Source organism: Cervus elaphus, chromosome 1, assembly GCF_910594005.1.
Source record: "Cervus elaphus chromosome 1, mCerEla1.1, whole genome shotgun sequence".
In the NCBI taxonomy this organism is placed as follows: domain Eukaryota; kingdom Metazoa; phylum Chordata; class Mammalia; order Artiodactyla; family Cervidae; genus Cervus; species Cervus elaphus.
Genome location: NC_057815.1, coordinates 36137371 through 36157301, shown reverse-complemented (window position 1 = coordinate 36157301; position 19931 = coordinate 36137371). Strand labels below are relative to the sequence as shown.

The following is a 19931-nucleotide window of genomic DNA, read 5'->3' as shown; positions in this document are numbered from 1 at the left end:
GAAGTGACTTAGCAGTAGCAGAGCTGTTATTTTCATCAAGTTGCTTTCTTTTACATTATTGTATATTTTTTATCACTGCAAGGCTGTGAAACATAATCATCTACTGCCTTTCTTTGCTGTTTAGCAGAAGGAAAAAATATTTTATTTTGCTCAAGGACTTCCCAGATGGCGCTAGTGGTAAAGAACCCACCTGCCAGTGCAGGAGACATAAGAGACACAGGTTTGATCCTTGGGTTGGGAAGATGCCCTGGAGAAGGAAATGGCAACCCACTCCAGTGTTCTTGCCTGGAGAATCCCATGGACATAGGAGCCTGGCGGGCTACAGTCCATAGGATCACAAAGAGTCAAACACGACTGAAACGACTTAGCATGGTTTAAAAGACCCTGGTCTTGATGGTTCTATTTTATACCAGTTACTTGGCATAGATGCCATAAAAGTACACATCTTCTGTTGGATTTTTTTTACAGTAAGCTTCTGGAAATTTAGAATAAAATCCTTAATGTAGAGTGGTGACTTTCCAACTGTGCTGCCATTGAACCTTTGTGTTTTTTGACCTGCGCCAGAGTGACCTGTTCCTAAAAGGTAGCCCGTTCGCAATTACCCAGAAAACTTTAGTTACTAGATGTAATTATCTGAACTTTAATTTTGACTTGTGTGTACCAAAATCTAGTACACACAGTAAATATACACAAAAATAGTATCTAGTGTAAAAGTATTGATATATACTTACTTTTCCTTCAATGACTGTATCTTTTTTTTTTTTTTTTAATTTTTTTATTAGTTGGAGGCTAATTACTTCACAACATTTCAGTGGGTTTTGTCATACATTGACATGAATCAGCCATAGATTTACACTTATTCCCCATCCCGATCCCCCCTCCCATCTCCCTCTCCACCCGATTCCTCTGGGTCTTCCCAGTGCACCAGGCCGGAGCACTTGTCTCATGCATCCCACCTGGGCTGGTGATCTGTTTCACCATAGATAGTATACATGTTGTTCTTTTGAAACATCCCACCCTCACCTTCTCCCCAATGACTGTATCTTAATCCATGTTCTGCAGAGACCTCAGGCCTCATACCTGAATAGCTTTGAGAGCCTAAATGAGATTATGTTCTGACCTCTGAACAGGCAGAGACCTCAGGTTCCTCTGCTCCCCTTGGCGCTGGAATCAGCTGCTTGGGATGATGTCAGTGTTGTTTAGCATTTGTCTGGGAAGGTTGTACTTCACATATGTTTTTAGTTATTTTGCTAGTCCTAAAATGGATTCTTATATGAGGGAGATACCTAGGAGTATCTTTAGTTTTATAATTTCAGTTGAGGATGTTAAGGTATCGATAACTTAAAGGCATCTTTTGATATAGACCATCTGAACCCTTTGCTGAGTTTTTTTTTAATTAATTCATTTATTTTAATTGGAGGATAATTACTGTACAATATTGTGGTGCCATACATCAGTATGAATCAGCCATAGGTGTGCCTTTGCTGAGTTTCTTAAACCATACCGCCTGTCCACTGTGGTTCTTGTTGGAGCTGGTGCTGAGTTGTCTTACCTGCTCGGTGAGGCCCTAACAGCAGGGAGAAGCAGGTCTGCATGTTCATGCAGCATTAATAGAAATGCTTGGATGAAATGTTACTGTCGCAGAGACGCTGAAGGTGGTCAGTCCTCTGCTGTGTGCCACAAGAAAGCTATGTGATGAAATAACCAGGAGGATGTCTAAAGGCCAAACTGCCTATGGCAGTGGACGCAGGATGCAGAGCAGTGCGGCCGTCTAACAGATGTGGCTCTTCAGGAGGCTTCTGAGAGCTCCGCTGGGGAACAGGCTGCTGCTTGGACAGTCTCAGAAGACTATCAGAGGATTAACTTCCTCCGAAACAGATTGTTAACAATGGCTCTAAATTTATTTTATTTATTTCGGCTGTGCTGGGTCTTTCTTGCTGCACAGGCTTTTCTCTACTTGCGACGAGCAGGGGCTCCTCTCTAGTTGGGACGCGGGCTTCTCATTGTGCGGGCTTATCTTCTTGTGGAACACAGGCCCTAGGGCATGAGGGCTTCAGTAGTTGCAGGTCCCGGGCTCCAGGGCACAGGCTCAGTAATTGTGGCACACAGGCTTAGTTGCTCTGCAGCATGTGGGATCTTCCTGACTACGGCTCGAACCCACGTTCCCTGCATTGGCAGGCGAATTCTTTACCACTGAGCCACTAAGGAAGTCCCAATGGCTCTAAATTTCTCGAAGCATATTTCCTGCCTGGAAATAAAACCTGAGGGTATTCCTCGGGAACCTGGAATCTTGTAAGTTTTAGAATTGGAATACAGGCCAGGAGATAAATGGCATGGTTGACATTGTATAATTGGGGGACATGCTGGTACATAAAAAAAACAGGAGTGAGAAAATAAGAAAATTGTTGAACTTTTTTTTTTTTAAGGAGAATCACTTTATTCCTCATTTCTAATATAGCATTGCTCAAAGTATGTTCTTGGTTATTGACATTTTGCAATGCAGGTTCATTTTTAATAATTGATACCTAGTATATCTCAATCCCTTGTCTCTTTCCCTCCTTTTTTCATTTTTTTTGTCTTGCAGCATTCCTTCCTAGCAGCTTCTGTATGTACACTACCTTGATAGCCATGACTGGCTGGTATATGGACAAAACCTCCTTTGCTGTGCTTGGAGTAGCCGCTGGGGCCATCTTAGGCTGGCCATTCAGTGCTGCCCTCGGGTAAGAAACTAGTGGGATTCATCTTCCATGTGTTGCTGGGCATAGAGTCCATCTGAATGTTAGGTTGTCTCCATAGTCTCTAGCTGGGGCTGAAGTTATGGGAATTAATTATATAAAGACTCTGGGAAGTGGAAGAATATTTCTCTCATGTTTAATTCTAATAAGAGCAGTGACTATTAAGCATCTGCTGTCTGCTCAGTTCAGTTCCGTCGCTCAGTCGTGTCCAGCTCTCTGCGACCCCATGGACTGCAGCACGCCAGGCCTTCCTATCTATCACCCAACTCCTGGAGCCTACTCAAACTCATGTCCATAGAGTCAGTGATGCCATCCAACCATCTCATCCTCTGTCGTCCCCTTCTCCTCCTGCCTTCAGTCTTTCCGAGCATCAGGGTCTTTTCCAATGAGTCAGTTCTTTGCATCAGGTAGCCAAAGTACTGGAGTTTCAACTTCAGTATCAGTCCTTCCAACAAATATTCAGGACTGATTTCCTTTAGGATGGACTGGTTGGATCTCCTTGCAGTCCATGGGACCCTCAAGAGTCTTCTCCAACATCACAATTCAAAAGCATCATTCTTCAGTGCTCAGTTTTCTTTATAATCCAGCTCTCACATCCATACATGACTACTGGAAAAACCATAGCTTTGACTAGATGGACCTTTGTCGGCAAAGTAATGTCTCTACTTTTTAATATGCTGTCTAGATTCATCATAGCTTTTCTTCCAAAGAGCAGGTGTCTTTTAATTTTATGGCTGCAGTCACCATCTGCAGTGATTTTGGAGCCCAAAAAAATAAAGTCTGTCACTGTTTCCACTGTTTCCCCATCTATTTGCCATGAAGTGATGGGACCAGATGCCATGATCTTCGTTTTCTGGACGTTGAGTTCTAAGCCAACTTTTTCACTCTCCTCTTTCACTTTCATCAAGAGGGTCTTTAGATCTTCTCCACTTTCTGCCATAAGGGTGATGTCATCTGCATATCTGAGGTTATTGATATTCCTCTCAGAAATCTTGACTCCAGTTTCTGCTTCATCCAGCCTAGCATTTCTCATGATGCACTCTGCATATAAGTTAAATAAGCAGGGTGACAGTACACAGCCTTGACGTACTCTTTTCCCTATTTGGAACCAGTCTTTTTCCATGTTCAGTTCTGTTGCTTCCTGACCTGCATACAGCTTTCTCAAGAGGCAAGTCAGGTGGTCTGGTATTCCCATCTCTTTCAGAATTTTTCAGTTTGTTGTGATCCACACAGTCAAAGGCTTTGGCATAGTCAATAAAGCAGAAGTAGATATTTTCTGGAATTCTCTTGCTTTTTCGATGATCCAGCGGATGTTGGCAATTTGATCTCTGACTCCTCTGCCTTTGCTAAATCTAGCTTGAACATCTGGAAGTTAACCATTCACACACTGTTGAAGCCTGGCTTGGAGAATTTTGAGCATTACTTTACTAGTGTGTGAAGAGAGTGCAGTTGTGCGGTAGTTTGAGCATTCTTTGGGATTGCCTTTCTTTGGGATTGGAATGAAAACTGACCTTTTCCAGTCCTGTGGCCACTGCTGAGTTTTCCAAATTTGCTGGCATAATGAGTGCAGCACTTTGACGGCATCATCTTTTAGGATTTGAAATAACTCACCTGGAATTCCATCACCTCCGCTAGCTTTGTTCATAGTGATACTTCATAAGGCCCACTTGACTTCACATTCCAGGATGTCTGGCTCTAGATTGGTGATCACACCATCATGATTATCTGGGTCATGAAGTACTTTTTTGTACAGTTCTTCTGTGTATTCTTGCCACCTCTTCTTAATATCTTCTGCTTCTGTTAGGTCCCTGCCATTTCTGTCTTTTATTGAGCCTATCTTTGCATGAAATGTTCCCTTGGTATCTCTAATTTTCTTGAAGAGACCTCTAAACTTTCCCATTCTATTCTTTTCTTCTATTTCTTTGCATTGATCACTGAGGAAGGCTTTCTTATCTCTCCTTCCTATTCTTTGGAATTCTACATTCAAATGGTATATCTTTCCTTTTCTCCTTTGCCTTTCACTTCTCTTCTATTCACAGCTATTTGTAAAGCCTCCTCAGACAATGATTTTGCCTTTTTGCATTTCTTTTCCTTGGGGATGGTCTTGATCCCTGCCTCCTGTACAGTGTCACAAACCTCTGTCCATAGTTCTTCAGGCACTCTATCAGATCTAATCCCTTGAATCTATTTGTCACTTCCACTTATAATTGTAAGGGATTTGATTTAGGTCATACCTGAATGGTCTAGTGGTTTTCCCTACTTTCTTCAATTTAAGTCTGAATTTGGCAATAGCATTCCATTATTGTATGGCTGTCCATAATTTATTTAACCATTGCTTTGTTGGTAGGGATTTGGTTTTCAGTTTCTTTATTGCTGTTATACACAATAATTTAGTGAACATTCTTGTACATGTCTTACGGAAATTTATCTATAGAATAAATTTTTTAAAGGGAGTTATGAAGTCAGAGAATCAGTTCAGTTGAGTTCAGTCACTCAGTCATGTCCAACTGTTTGCGACCCCATGAACCACAGCACGCCAGGCCTCCCTATCCATCACCAACTCCCAGAGTTTACCCAAACTCACGTCCATTGAGTCAGTGATGCCATCCAACCGTCTCATCCTCTGTTGTCCCCTTCTCCTCCTTCCTTCAATCTTTCCCAACATCAGGGTCTTTTCAAGTGAGTCAGCTCTTCACATCAGGTGGCCAAAATATTGGAGTTTCAGCTTCAACATCAGTCCTACCAATGAACACCCAGGACTGATTTCCTTTTGGATGGACTGGTTGGATCTCCTTGCTGTCTGAGGGACTCTCAAGAGTCTTCTCCAACACCACAGTTCAAAAGCATCAATTCTTCGGTGCTCAGCTTTCTTTATAGTCCAACTCTCACATCCATACATGACTACTGGAAAAACCATAGCCTTGACTAGACAGACCTTTGTTGACAAAGTAATGTCTCTGCTTTTTAATGTCTCTGCTGTCTAGGTTGGTCATAACTTTCCTTCCACGGAGTAAGCATCTTTTAATTTCATGGCTGCAATCACCATCTGCAGTGATTTTGGAGCCCCCCAAAATAAAGTCAGCCACTGTTTTCGCTGTTTCCCCATCTATTTGCCATGAAGTGATGGGACCAGATGCCATGATGTTAGTTTTCTGAATGTTGAGCTTTAAGCCAACTTTTTCACTCTCCTCTTTCACTTTCATCAAAAGGCTCTTTAGTTCCTCTTCACTTTCTGCCATGAGGGTGGTGTCATCTGCATATCTGAGGTTATTGATATTTCTCCCAGCTGTCTTGATTCCAGCTTGTGCTTCATCCAGCCCAGCGTTTCTCATGATGTACTCTGCATATAAATTAAATAAGCAGGGTGACAAGTATCACTATGAACAAGGCTAGTGGAGGTGATGGAATTCCAGGTGAGCTATTTCAAATCCTAAAAGATGATGCTGTGAAAGTGCTGCACTCAATATGCCAGCAAATTGGGAAAACTCAGCAGTGGCCACAGGACTGGAAAAGGTCAGTTTTCATTCTAATCCCAAAGAATGCTCAAACTATCACACAATTGCACTCATCTCACACGCTAATAAAGTAATGCTCAACATTCTCCAAGCCGGGCTTCAACATACATGAACCGTGAACTTCCAGATGTTCAAGCTAGATTTAGAAAAGACAGAGGAACCAGAGATCAAATTGCCAACATTCTCTGGATCATCAAAAAAGCAAGAGAGTTCCAGAAAAACATCTATTTCTGCTTTACTGACTATGCCAAAGCCTTTGACTGTGTGGATACAATAAACTGTGCAAAATTCTGAAAGAGATCACAATAGCAGACCACCTGACCTGCCTCTTGAGAAATCTCTATGCAGGTCAAGAAGCAACAATTAGAACTGGACATGGAACAACAGACTGGTTCCAAATAGGAAAAGGAGTACATTAAGCCTGTATATCGTCACCCTGCTTATTTAACTCTATCAGGTCCCTTAAATAAAAAGTTGGCCAACCCCTGCTCTGTGGTATCCAAACATTTTTTTAAACGGCTTTACTGAGATGTAATTCAGTAATATACCTTATATGTAATATACCATATAATTCACTCACTTAACATATGTAGTTCAATGGTTTTTATACAGTTTTACAGCCATCACCAGAGTCAGTTTTATTTATTTATTTATTTTCAGAGTCAGTTTTAGAACATTGATCATCCCTAAAAGAAACCTGTACCCTTCAGCAGTAACTTCCTCTTGTCCCCAAACCCACCAGTCTTCAGTTCAGTTTCTCAGTCATGTCCAACTCTTTGCAACCCCGTGGACTGCAGCACGCCAGGCCTCCCTGTCCATCACCAACTCTTGGGAGTTTATTCAAACTCTTGTCCATGGAATCAGTGATGCTATCCAACCATCTCATCCTCTGTCATCCCCCTCTCCTCTTGCCTTCAATTTTTCCCAGCATCAGGGACTTTTCAAATGAGTCAGTTCTTTGCATCAGGTAGCCAAAGTATTGGAGTTTCAGCTTCAGTATCAGTCCTTTCAATGAATATTCAGGACTGATTTCCTTTAGGATGGACTGGTTGGATCTCCTTGCTGTCTGAGGGACTCTCAAGAGTCTTCTCCAACACCACAGTTCAAAAGCATCAATTCTTCAGTGCTCAGCTTTCTTTATAGTCCAACTCTCACATCCATACATGACTGCTGGAAAAACCATAGCTTTGACTAGACGGACCTTTGTTGGCAAAGTAATGTCTCTGCCTTTTAATATGCTGTCTAGGTTGACATCCGTTAATCTACTTTGTGTCTCTGAACACAAAAATCTACTTCATGTGCCTGTTCTGGAGATTTTATATAAATAGAATCATACTGTATGGTCTTCTGTGTCTGGCTTCTTTTACTTAACATGTTTCCAAGAGTCATCCACGCTATGACATGTATCAGTACTTCATTCCTTTCTAGTGATGGTGTCCAGACTTTAATGTGACTCACAAGGCCTCATGGTTTCCTCATTTTTACATCTCCATCCTCCTCTTCTCAGTTTCTCCATTCCTTTTCCTCTTTACTGGATCTACATTCAACTTCGTGAGTTCCTCAAATACCTCTGAGTTTGGGTGTTTTGATTAGTCTGTCTTTTGTTTTTTTTTTTTTGTTTGTTTTGTTTGTTTTTTTTTTTGTGACCCCATGGACTGTAGCTTGCTAGCTCCTCTATCCATGGGATTCTCCAGGCAAAAATATTGGAGTGGGTTGCCATTTCCTTCTCCATAGTCTGTCTTTTGATAAGTGATTTCGGGATCACAGTTAATCACTCAGCACTGTGCTCTCATTTATTGACTTATCAAAGGAGAAATGCAGCTGCTATGGAAATGTAGCTGGTGGTTCAGATGGTAGAGAATGTACCTGCAATGCAGGAGACTGGGTTCGATTCGTGGATTGGGAGGATCCCCTGGAGAAGGGAATGGCAACCTACTTTAGTATTCTCGCCTGGAGAATTCCGTGGCCAGAAGGAGCCTGGGGGACAACAGTTCATGGTGTTGCAGAGTCAGACACAACTGAGCAGCTAACATTTTCATGGAAATGTAACTAGTTGGGGAGGAAAAAAAAATCTAAAAAAATGGAATGTTAATGCAATATTTAGTTAATAGAAGGTGGAATTTCAAATCATAGAGAGATGTCCACATGACGTGGCCAAATAGATGATAGCTATGACAGTGCCATGTAAATGCAGAGATCTCGTGGAGGAGGCAGGAGCAAAGCCTGTAGTTAACACTGGGTAGATTCGGTGTAAGTAAATAGATTGGTGTGGGAGGGAATTCATTGTGATTGGAGCATGGTAAAGGCTCTGACTAGTGTCCTAGATTACGAAGTCATGAATATGAAGGTGATTGTTCATGGAACAGGAGTTGAAGCATCTGCTGAGAAGATGAGTGTAGAGAGAGAAAAGTAGAACCTTGCCTTTGGGAGCCAGGACCATGGTAAAGCACACCATGGGACAGGGAAAAAAGCCTGCAAGGAGGACTAGGAAGAGCCCAGAAAAGAACATCAGAGCCAGGGAGTCTGAAGAGGAAGGAACAGATGCTTTGTGTCAAGTGCAACAGAAAGACAAAGGGAGATGCGGTTGTGGAAAGACACTGGGTCTGGCAGAGAGGAAATTCCTGGTGACCTCAGATCAGTCTTAATAACTTGATGTTAGGCCTTAAGGAAGAAATAGTGAAGGCAACACACACATGCTACTTGCTTGAGAAAGTCAAGTGAAAGGAAGAAGGGCAAATATTGCATATTGGAACAATATTACATATTGGAAAGGGATATATCAGAATTGAAGTGAAAGTGTGTGATATTATTTTATTACTAAAGTGTTAATAAATCATGGAAAGGAGAAATAAGTATTTGGCAGGGTGGGAGTAGGACAATAGGGTAGTTTAGTTATGATTAATATATTGTAAATCCCCACTGCACATAAATACATATAAAATGGAGCTCACTCCGAAGCTGAGTATTTGTATTTCTTGTGCACTGTGGAATGCATCATCCTCTGATGAGTCCTGTGAAGAGATCACATTTTTATTTTTGAGAAGACATCCTTTCATGTACCAGTTTTCTTCCCTCACAATAATTGCTGGCGACATTTGATTCTCAATTCAGCATGAGTTATATGTGAATCTGTCCTGTTTGAGTCTGTGTTCTCTGAGTATTTAACTCCCCACTTTCTGTTTTTCTGTTAAATAGTTTACCTATTGCCTTTGATCTGCTGATCATGAAACACAGGTGGAAGAGTTTCTTTCATTGGTCATTGGTTGCTCTAATGCTGTTTCTGGTGAGTTGTCTTTTCATCTTATTTTGTTCTAACGTTGTAATGAAAGCAACCTGTGGTGTGGATGGAAAAGAGAACATTAGGAGTTGATTCTGTTTTTCATTCTGAAATCTATAGCATTGTGAGGATACTTCCAGAGCAAAACTCTACAATTGCTTTGTTTTCTGCTCTGTTTTAGGTGCCTGTGGTGGTCATTGACAGCTACTATTATGGGAAGCTGGTGGTTGCACCACTCAACATCGTTTTGTATAATGTCTTTACTCCTCATGGACCTGATCTTTATGGTAAGGCTGTATGAAGTTAGGGGAGAGTTGGAGGATAGTTTAATTGGCCTCAACTTTGACATTTCAATTCAGTTGCCTCATTTATCAAAGATAGCCTTTTGTTATTTAAACAAAAGGTAATCTTTTCTTATTTAAAAATAAATGATGCTTGAACACAGCACAGTGATGGTATGTGGCAACTAAATATTTTTCCTTGATTAATGTGATACTCAGTTCTGGCTTCCTGTTAGTCTCTCAGCCTCTTATTCTCAGTTACAGAGTGGTAAGGACTCTGTCGGGCATGCATTGGCTTTTGAGGCTACTCATTCAAAATTAAGTTACTTTCTTCTCTTCTCATTAGAAAATCAATATAGTAACAAAAATAAGAAAATTAAGACATTCATAATCCCATCATGGCCAGATAGCTATTGTTAACACCTTGGAAAATATTCCTCCAGGCATTCTCTATACAAGTACACATTTGGTTTTCCTTTTTCATTTTTTTTATTGGGTTGGCCAAAACCTGAATGAACCTTTTGGCCAACCTAATAATTTGTGTTACTTTAGTATTTTGCATTAAGGGAGAAAGTTCACAAAATCTGTAGACAAAGTGTAGCAAATGACAGTGAGGTCAGCTTGAGAGGGTGGATAGTTTGGCCAGTTTAGCACTAAGAGGGGAAAAAACAGAATGCCTTTAGTCTGGTGGTGGTTTAGTTGCTAAGTTGTGTCTGACTCTTTGTGACCCCATGGACTATAGCCTACCAGGCTCCTCTGTCCATGGAATTCTCCAGGCAAGGATACTGGAGTGGGTTGCCATTTCCTGCTCCAGGGGATCTTCCCAACCCAGGGATTGAGCCCAGGTCTCCTGCATTGTAGGTGAGTTCTTTACCGTCTAAGCCACCTGTGGTGGGACAATCTGGGGTTGGTTCTCCAGTCTCTCACCATCTCTACCCCTTGCCTGATGGTTTTCTCTCAGATAGTCTTTTATTTTTTTCCCTTTTCCAACCAGCCCTGGAGCCTGTTTTTTGGGGTTTTTTTTGGGGGGGGGGGGCGCGCCTGAGGGCATTTGAGTTAGTGACCACTAGAGAGGGATAAGCTGGAGATCTTTTTGATCTGATCAGTCAAGTCAGTAAACATTTTATAAGACAACTTCTCATTAAATAAGTATAGTTTGTTCTGCCTTAACCTTTTGAAGATCTTAGATCTTTTTGTGTATGTGATTATCTTAGACTCTGGTGTGAAGCACATTAATGTTATCTCTGTCTCTCTAATCAGTTTAACCCATGCCCTTTTTTCTTTACCACTTTGCAACAGAACCAACAGATTGAATAAGATTTAAAGTAAGTGTGTGAATGAAATTTAGTTGGGCAAGAGTCCATGGGGTCACAAAGAGTCAGATGCAACTTAGCGATGGAACAACCACCACCTGGGATTTGGGGAACATTGTCATTTTAGATGACAAGTAGTAGGTTAAAAATAAAATGAATTTACAAACTGCGTAGAGAATTATTGCTAAGTGAAGGAATTTTAAGACTTCTTTATGTGGCTCTAAGATCCCTAAGGATATGGGAAAAAGTCCCAATTTTCAGCTTTTGCCTCTAGAGGTCTCCCTTTATCTCAGGAGAGCTGCATGTTTTCATTTGCCCATTGTTTTAGTTTACTTGTAAAATTTTATTTGATTCCACAAGACAGTAGAAGGGGGACTCTACTTCTGGATCTGGATTGCATATTAGAACTTGATTTATGGGGAGCCTATTAGAAGCATAATGTGCATTATATATGGGTGAATAAATTGTGTGAATTTGAGTTTAATTTTGAAAAATTGACTTCTCTACCTTTTAAATGGGTTATTACATATTGGTTTTCTGACTGCTTATTTGTAAAACTTTGTGTGAGAGTCTATGAACGTTTTGTAGTTTGTATATTCCTCTAGACTGGTGAAGTTTTTACATCTAAAAATAAGTACATTGGTAGACAGAGTAGTAAAAAAAGAATAAATTCTGACCTAAGTTTATATTTCTAGTTTAACAGTGGGTAGGTTTTGGGATCAGGAGAGCAGTGGCCAGCCTGCCTGGATGTTGGCATCTGCTGTTTGTTTCAGCCAGTGTTTTATGGGGAAGAGTCCTTGGGGTTCTGTTTCACCTGCTTTAGTGAACCTGAGTTAGCTTCAGTTCAGATTTTGCCACTTTGAATGTCCAGGAAGTGATCACTGTCCTAGTGATAGGAGAAGCTTTACTGGGACAGAGGGAATTATTCTCACATTATTGTTGTTGTTCACTCACTAAGTTGTGTCTGACTCTTTTGTGACCCCATGGACTGTAGCCAGCGAGTTACCTCCAAGATGGCAGAAGTTACTTGCCAGTTATACCAAAAAAAGATGTCCTTTTCATCATAGAGGACTGGAATGCAAAAGTAGGAAGTCACGGGATACCTGGAGTAACAGGCAAGTTTGGCCTTGAAGTACAAAATGTAACAGGGCAAAGGCTAACAGAGTTTTACAAGACAACGCACTGGTCATAGCAGACACTGTCTTCCAACAACACAAAAGATGACTCTACACATGGACGTCACCAAATGGTCAACACTGAAATCAGATTGATTATATTCTTTGCAGCCGAGGATGGAGAAGCTCTATATAGTCAGCAAAAATAAGACTGGGAGCTGACTGTGGCTCAGATCATGAACTCCTTATTGCCAAATTCAGACTGAAATTGAAGAAAGTAGGGAAAACCACTAGGCCATTCAGGTATGACCTAAGTCAAATCCCTTACGATTATACAGTGAAAGTGACAAATAGATTCAAGGGATTACATCTGATAGACAGAGTGTCTGTAGAACTGTGGACCAAGGTTCATGCATTGTATAGGAGGCAGCTATGAAAATCTTCCCCAAGAAGAAAAAAATGCAGAAAAGCAAAATGGTCGTCTGAGGAGGCTTTACAAATAGCTGAGAAGAGAAGTGAAAGGCAAAGGAGAAAAGGAAGGATATACTCATCTGAATGCAGAGTTCCAAATATTAGCAACAATAAGAAGGCCTTGCTAAGTGATCAATGCAAAGAAATAGAGGAAAATAATAGAATGGGAAAGACTAGAGATCTCTTCAAGAAAATGAGAGATACCAAGGGAACATTTCATGCAAAGATGGGCACAATAAGGGACAGAAGTGGTAGGGACCTAACAGAAGCAGAAGATGCTAAGAAGAGGTGGCGAGAATACACTGAGGAACTGTACAAAAAATGTCTAATGACCCTGATTACCATGATGGTGTGATCACTCACCTAGAGCCAGACATCCTGAAGTGCGAGATCAAGTGGGCCTTAGGAAGCCTCACTAGGAGCAAAGCTAGTGGAGGTGATGGAATTCCAGCTGAACTATTTCAAATCCTAAAAGATGATGTTGTGACAGTGCTGAACTCAAAATGACAGCAAATTTGGAAATCTCAGCAGTAGCCACAGGATTGGAAAAGATCAGTTTTCATTCCAGTACCAACAATGGGCAATACCAAAGAATGTTCAAACTGCTCCATAATCTCACTCATTTCACATGGCAGCAAGGTCATGTTCAAAATCCTCCAAGTTAGACTTCAACAGTACATGAACCGAGAACTTGCATATGTTCAAGCTGGATTTCGAAAAGGTAGAGGAACCAGAGATCAAATTGCCAACATCTGTTGGATCCTAGAAAAAGCAAGGGAAAAACATCTGCTTCTGCTTTGTTGAGTATGCTAATGCCTTTGACTGTGTGGATTACAACAAACTGTGGAAAATTCTGAAAGAGATGGGAATACCAGACCACCTGACCTGCCTCTTGAGAAATCTGTATGCCGGTCAAGAAGCAACAGTGAGAACCGGGCATGGAACAACAGACTGGTTCCAAATAGGGAAAGGTGTACGTCAAAGCTGTATACTGTCATCCTGCTTATTTAACTTATATGCAGAGTACATCGTGAGAAACGCTGGGCTGGAGGAAGCTCAAGCTGGAATCAAGATTGCCAGGAGAAATATCAATAACCTCAGATATGCAGATGACACCACCCTTACAGCAGAAAGCAAAGAGGAACTAAAGAGCCTCTTGATAAAAGTGAAAGAGGACAGTGAAAAAACTGGCTTAAAACTTAACATTCAGAAAGCTAAGATCATGGCATCCGGTCCCATCACTTCATGGCAAATAGATGGGGAAACAGTGACAGACTTTATTTTCTTGGGCTCCAAAATGACTGCAGATGGTGACTGCAGCCATGAAATTCAAAGATGCTTGCTCCTTGGAAGAAAAACTATGACCAACGTAGACAGCAGATTAAAAAACAGAGACATTACTTTGCTGCCAAAGCTTCATATAATCATGCTATGATTTTTCCAGTAGTCATGTATGGCTGTGATAGTTGGGCCATAAATAAGGCTGGATGCCAAGGAATTCAGAGAAGGCAATGGCAACCCACTCTAGTACTCTTGCCTGGAAAATCCCATGGATGGAGGAGCCTGGTAGGCTGCAGTCCATGGGGTTGCTAAGAGTCAGACACAACTGAGCGACTTCACTTTCTCTTTTCACCTTCATGCATTGGAGAAGGAAGTGGCAACCCACTCCAGTGTTCTTGCTTGGAGAATCCCAGGGACGGGGGAGCCTGGTGGGCTGCTATCTATGGGGTCACACAGAGTCGGACACAACTGAAGTGACTTAGCAGCAGCAGCAGCCAAGGAATTAATGCTTTTGAACTGTGGTGTTGGAGAAGACTTTTGAGAGTCCCTTGAACTGCAAGGTTATCTAAGCAGTCAATCCTAAACGAAATTAATCCTGAATATTCATTGGAGGGACTGATGCTGAGGCTAAAGCTCCATTACTTTGGCCACATGATGCGAGAGCTCGCTCATTGGAAAAGACCTTGATGCTGGGAAAGGTTGAGGACAGGAGAAGGGACAGAGGACGAGATGGTTGGATGGCATCACCAACTCAGTGGACTTGAGTGAGCAAGCTCCGGGAGACAGTGAAGGACTGGGAAACCTGGCGTGCTGCAGTTCATGGTGTTGCAAAGAGTCCGACTTGGATGAATGGCTTAAGAACAACAGACTGTAGTCCATCAGCTTCCTCTGTCCATGGGATTTCCCAGGCAACAATACTGAAGTAGGTTGCCATTTCCTTCTCCAGGGGATCTTCTTCCTGACCTAGGGATTGGACCCACGTTTCCTATACTGCAGGCGGATTCTTTACCACTGACCATGGGCTTCCCTAGAGAACTGTCCTACTGGGCATCCACAGGACTGATGTGTAGTCAACCAGACTTTAGGGGGTGTTCTTTGCTGGTAGAAGTTTTTTTGCTTTTTTCTCATCTTTGGATTTGACAAATCTTCAGGAGTGTCTGATTTCCATGTTAACACCATTTTGCTTTAGCAGGCTTGCAGAGAATATTTCTTCCATCTAGGAGTCGGTAGTCTTTCTGTATTCTCGGTCTTTAGTAAAGATTTCTCATTCATGAGTGAAAGAATGAACACATTCTGGAGTACTCCTCCTTATCTACATAAGTGTCCTGATCACAGGCCGTGAAGCAACTAAAACCAGGTGCAGCAACTACTGAGCCCGAACCCGAACTCTGGAGCCTGCCGGCCGCAACTGCTGAGCCTGTGTGCCCCCGCTGCTTGAGTGCACGCGCCCTGGAGCCTGTGCTCTGCACACCACAATGAGAAGCCCATGCACCTAGAGAATAGCTACTAGAGAGTAACCCCCACACTCTGCAACTAGGGAAAGCCCGTGTGCAGCAATAAAGACCCAGTGCAACCAAAATAATTAATTTAAAAAAAGAATCAGTTCAGTCGCTCAGCTATGTCCGATTCTTTGCAACCCCATGGACTTCAGCACATCAGGCTTCCCTGTCCATCACCACCTGCCTGAGCTTACTCAAACTCATGTCCTTCGAGTCAATGATGCCATCCAACCATCTCATCCTCTGTCGTCCCCTTCTCCTCCCGCCTTCAATCTTTCCCAGCATCAGGGTCTTTTCCAATGAGTTAGTTCTTTGCATCAGGAGGCCAAAGTCTCAGCTTCAGCATCCATCCTTCCAGTGAATATTCAGAAATGATTTCCCTTAAGATGGACTGGTTGGATCTCCCTGCAGTCCAAGGGACTCTCAAGAGTCTTCTCCAACACCACAGTTCAACAGCATCAATTCTTCGGTGCTCAGCTTTCTTTACAGTCCAACTCTCATATCCATACATAACGACTGGAAAAACCATAGCTTTGACCAGACAAAGTAGTACTTTACCATTGTCAGCTAATTTTATGGTAATTGTTGAGTCCATTCAGTAAATATGAGAGACTAACCTTTTTAAAAATATGTATTTGTTTACTTGGCTGTGTTGGGTCTTAGTTGTGTCATGTGGGATTTTTCGTTGTGGCACACAGACTCTCTAGTTGTGAAGAACGTGAACTTTCTAGTTGTGGCCTGTGGGCTCTGGAGCATGTAGACTCAGTATTTGTGGCATGCAGGCCTAGTTGTTCTGTGGCATGTGAGATCTTTTTTAAAAATTTTATTTATTTATTTTATTTTTTTTGTTGAGGGATGATTGCTTTACAGAATTTTGTGTTCTGTCAAACCTCAACATAGGTACACATATATCCCTTCCCTTTTGAACCTCCCTCCCATCTCCTGCCCCTTTCTGGATTGATACAGAGCCCCTGTTTGAGTTTCCTGAGACATAGAGCAAATTCCCATTGGCTATATATTTTACATATGGTAATGAAAGTTTCCGTGTTACTCTATCCATACATCTCACCCTCTCCTTCCCTCTCCCCATGTTCATAAGTCTATTCTCTATATCTGTTTCTCCTCTGCTGCCCTGTAAATAAATTCTTCAGTACCATTTTTTTAGATTCCATATATTTGCGTTAGAATATGATATTTATCTTTCTCTTTCTGACTCACTACAGTCTGTGTAATAGGTTCTGGGTTCATTCACCTCATCAGAACTGACTCAAATGCATTCCTTTTTATGGCTGAGTAATATTCCATTGTGTATATGTACCACAACTTCTTTATCCATCCATCTGTCATGGACATCTAGGTTGCTTCCATGTTCTAGCTGTAAATAGTGCTGCAATGAACAGTGAGATACATGTGTCTTTTTCAGTTTTGGTTTCCTCAGGGTATATGCCTAGGAGTGGGATTGCTGGGTCACATGGTGGTTTTATTCCTAGTGTTTTAAGGAATCTCCATACCATTTTGCATAGTGACTGTATCAATTCATATTCCTACAAACAGTGCAAGAGCATTCCCTTTTCTCCATTTCTCCATTCCCTTCCAGCATTTATCGTTTGTAGACTTTTGATGATGGCCATTCTGACCGGTGTGAGGTGATATCTCTTTGTAGTTTTGATTTGCATTTCTCTAATAATGAGCAATGTTGAGCATCTTTTCATGTGTTTGTTAGCCATCTGTATGTCTTCTTTGGAGAAGTGTCTGTATAGATTTTTTTTTCCCCACTTTTTGATTGGGTTGTTTGTTTTTCTGGCATTGAGTTGTATGAACTGCTTGTATATTTTGGAAATTAATCATTTGTCAGTTGTTTCATTTGCTATTATTTTCTCCCATTCTGAAGCTTGTCTTTTCACTGTGCTTATAGTTTCCTTTGCTGTGCAAAAGCTTTTACGTTTAATCAGGTCCCACTTGTTTAGTTTTGTTTTTATTTCCATTACTCTAGGAGTTGGGTCATAGAGGATCTTGCTTTGATTTATGTCGAGTGTTCTGCCTGTGTTTACTTCTAGGAGTTTTATAGTTTCTGGTCTTACGTTTAGGTCTTTTATCCATTTTGAATTTATCTTTGTGTATGGGGTTAGAAAGTGTTCTAATTTCATTCTTTTACATGTAGCTGTCTAGTTTTCCCAGCACCATTTATTGAAGAGGCTGTCTTTGCCCCATTGTATATTCTTGCCTCCTTTGTCAAAAATAAGGTACCCACAGGTACAAGGGTTCATTTCTGGGCTTTCTGTCTTGTTCCATTGGTCTGTATTTCTGTTTTGGGGCCAGTACCTTACTGTCTTGATGACTGTAGCTTTGTAGTTTAATCTGAAATCAGGCAGGTTGATTCCTCCAGCTCCATTCTTTCCCAAGACTGCTTTGGCTATTTGGGGTCTTTGTGTTTCCATATGAATTGTGCAATTTTTTGTCTAGTTCTGTGAACAGTGCCATTGGTAATTTGATAGGGATTACATTGAAGCTGTAGATTGCATAGAAACGATCCCTGAAAGTACAGTCTTGGCGTGTGAGATCCTGATTCCCCCACCACGGATTAAACCCTCGTCCCCTGCACTGCGAGGGGAATTCGTAACTACTGGACCACCAGGGAAGTCCTGAGGCTTATGTTTTAAGAGATGCCTTGCTGCTGTACAGTTGTCAGACAGACAGCATGTCTTTGTCACGGAAACTCACTTGTTTGGCATTATTTCAACTATTTTTTAAGAGTCTCCCACCTCACAGATCACCAGCCCAGGTGGGATGCATGAGACAAGTGCTCCGGCCTGGTGCACTGGGAAGACCCAGAGGAATCGGGTGGAGAGGGAGGTGGGAGGGGGGATCGGGATGGGGAATAAGTGTAAATCTATGGCTGATTCATATCAATGTATGACAAAACCCACTGAAATGTTGTGAAGTAATTAGCCTCCAACTAATAAAAAAATTAAAAAAAAAAAAAAAAAAAAAGAGTCTCCCACCTCAAGTGCTTTGTTAGCTATGGCACCTAGTTTTTTAATCTGAAAATTTTAGATTAAGTGCTTTATGCTGATAGTTCTTGCATACATCTCTTAGTGTTTTCTTACATATAAGAACCTAATAAGCCTATAAATACTTCTTGAATGAATGGATAAATGACTTCAGTTAAAGAAACATTCAATCAGTTGCTTTTGAGCATTGATTATGCTCCTCGTAGAATTTGCTGTCTGATAAGGCTGCACACACATGAATAGGTAATTATAGTCCAATGTGTTATGTGTAGCAGTGGAATGATAGTCAGGGATTTGAAGGAGCAAGTTCATCTGTTGGTGTCAGGAAAGACTTCTTAGAGGGGGTGGTCTTTGAGCTGAGCTGGAAGGAAGAGTAGGAGTTTGCCAGGAAGACACTAGGTGGGTACATTGCAGAAAAATAGAATGTCAAATGTCGGACTGCTGAGACAAAAAGATTGAATATTGAGTTCGTTTTTAAAAATTTAAGGTAGTTTTACAGCATGAGCCAGTTTTAGGTAAGAACTACACAGGCGTAAGCAAGATAATGTCAATCTCTCCATTGTGATTGTAATAATATGCAGATAGTCCCCAACTTATGGGGCTTCCCAGGTGGTGCTAGTGGTACAGATCCCACCTGCCAGTGCAGGAGACGTAAGAGACGCGGGTTCGATCCCTGGGTCGGGAAGATCCCCTGGAGGAGGGCATGGCTACCCACTCCAGTATTCTTGCCTGGAGAATCCCATGGACACAGGAGCCTGGCGGGCTACAGTCCATGGGGTCGTAAAGAGTTGGACGCGACTAAAGCTACTTAGAACCCACCCCAACTTATGGTGCTTCAACTTATGATTTTCTTTGACTTTATGATGGTGTGAGAGCAATACATATTCAATAGAAACTATACCTTGAATTTTGATCTTTTTCCAGTGATAAGATATGTCTCGTGATGCTGGGCAGTGGCAGTGAGCTACACTTCCCAGTCAGCCACTCGTCCTGAGGGTAAACCGTGGAAGCTCTTACAGCCATTCTCTATCTGGACAACCGTTCCGTTTTTCATTTTCAGTACAGTAGCCAGTAAATTACATGAGACCATCAACACTGTCTTATAAAGCAGGCTTGGTATTAGGTGAGTTTTGCCCGACTGTAGGCTAATGTAAGTGTTCTGACCACGTTAGAGGTAGGCTAGGCTGAGTTATAATGTTTGGTATGCTAGGTGTATTAAATGTGATTTTGACTTATGATGTTTTTAGTTGATGATGGGTTTATCAGGACTTAACCCCATCATAAATTGAGGAAAATCTGTAAATATTTATTCTATTGTTCCTGGTTTTCAAAGGGACCTTTCTATACTTTCTTGGCCAAATAACATTTATTAACGACACATTCCAGGCCTGGACTGACTCTTGTCTTTTGAAGCCAGGGAACAGAGGCAATTT

General features: G+C 41.6%; 1 protein-coding gene across 2 annotated transcripts in view; it reads left to right on the top strand.

Moving 5' to 3' along the window:
- Positions 1–19931, top strand: part of ALG9 (ALG9 alpha-1,2-mannosyltransferase) — a 110838-nt gene that overhangs the window by 17284 nt on the left and 73623 nt on the right. For both annotated transcript variants that reach the window (XM_043898992.1, XM_043899002.1), the window contains exons 6-8: positions 2585–2720; positions 9446–9533; positions 9709–9814. In XM_043898992.1, the coding sequence (XP_043754927.1) occupies positions 2585–2720; positions 9446–9533; positions 9709–9814 (330 nt within the window). The remainder of the gene's footprint in view (positions 1–2584; positions 2721–9445; positions 9534–9708; positions 9815–19931) is intronic.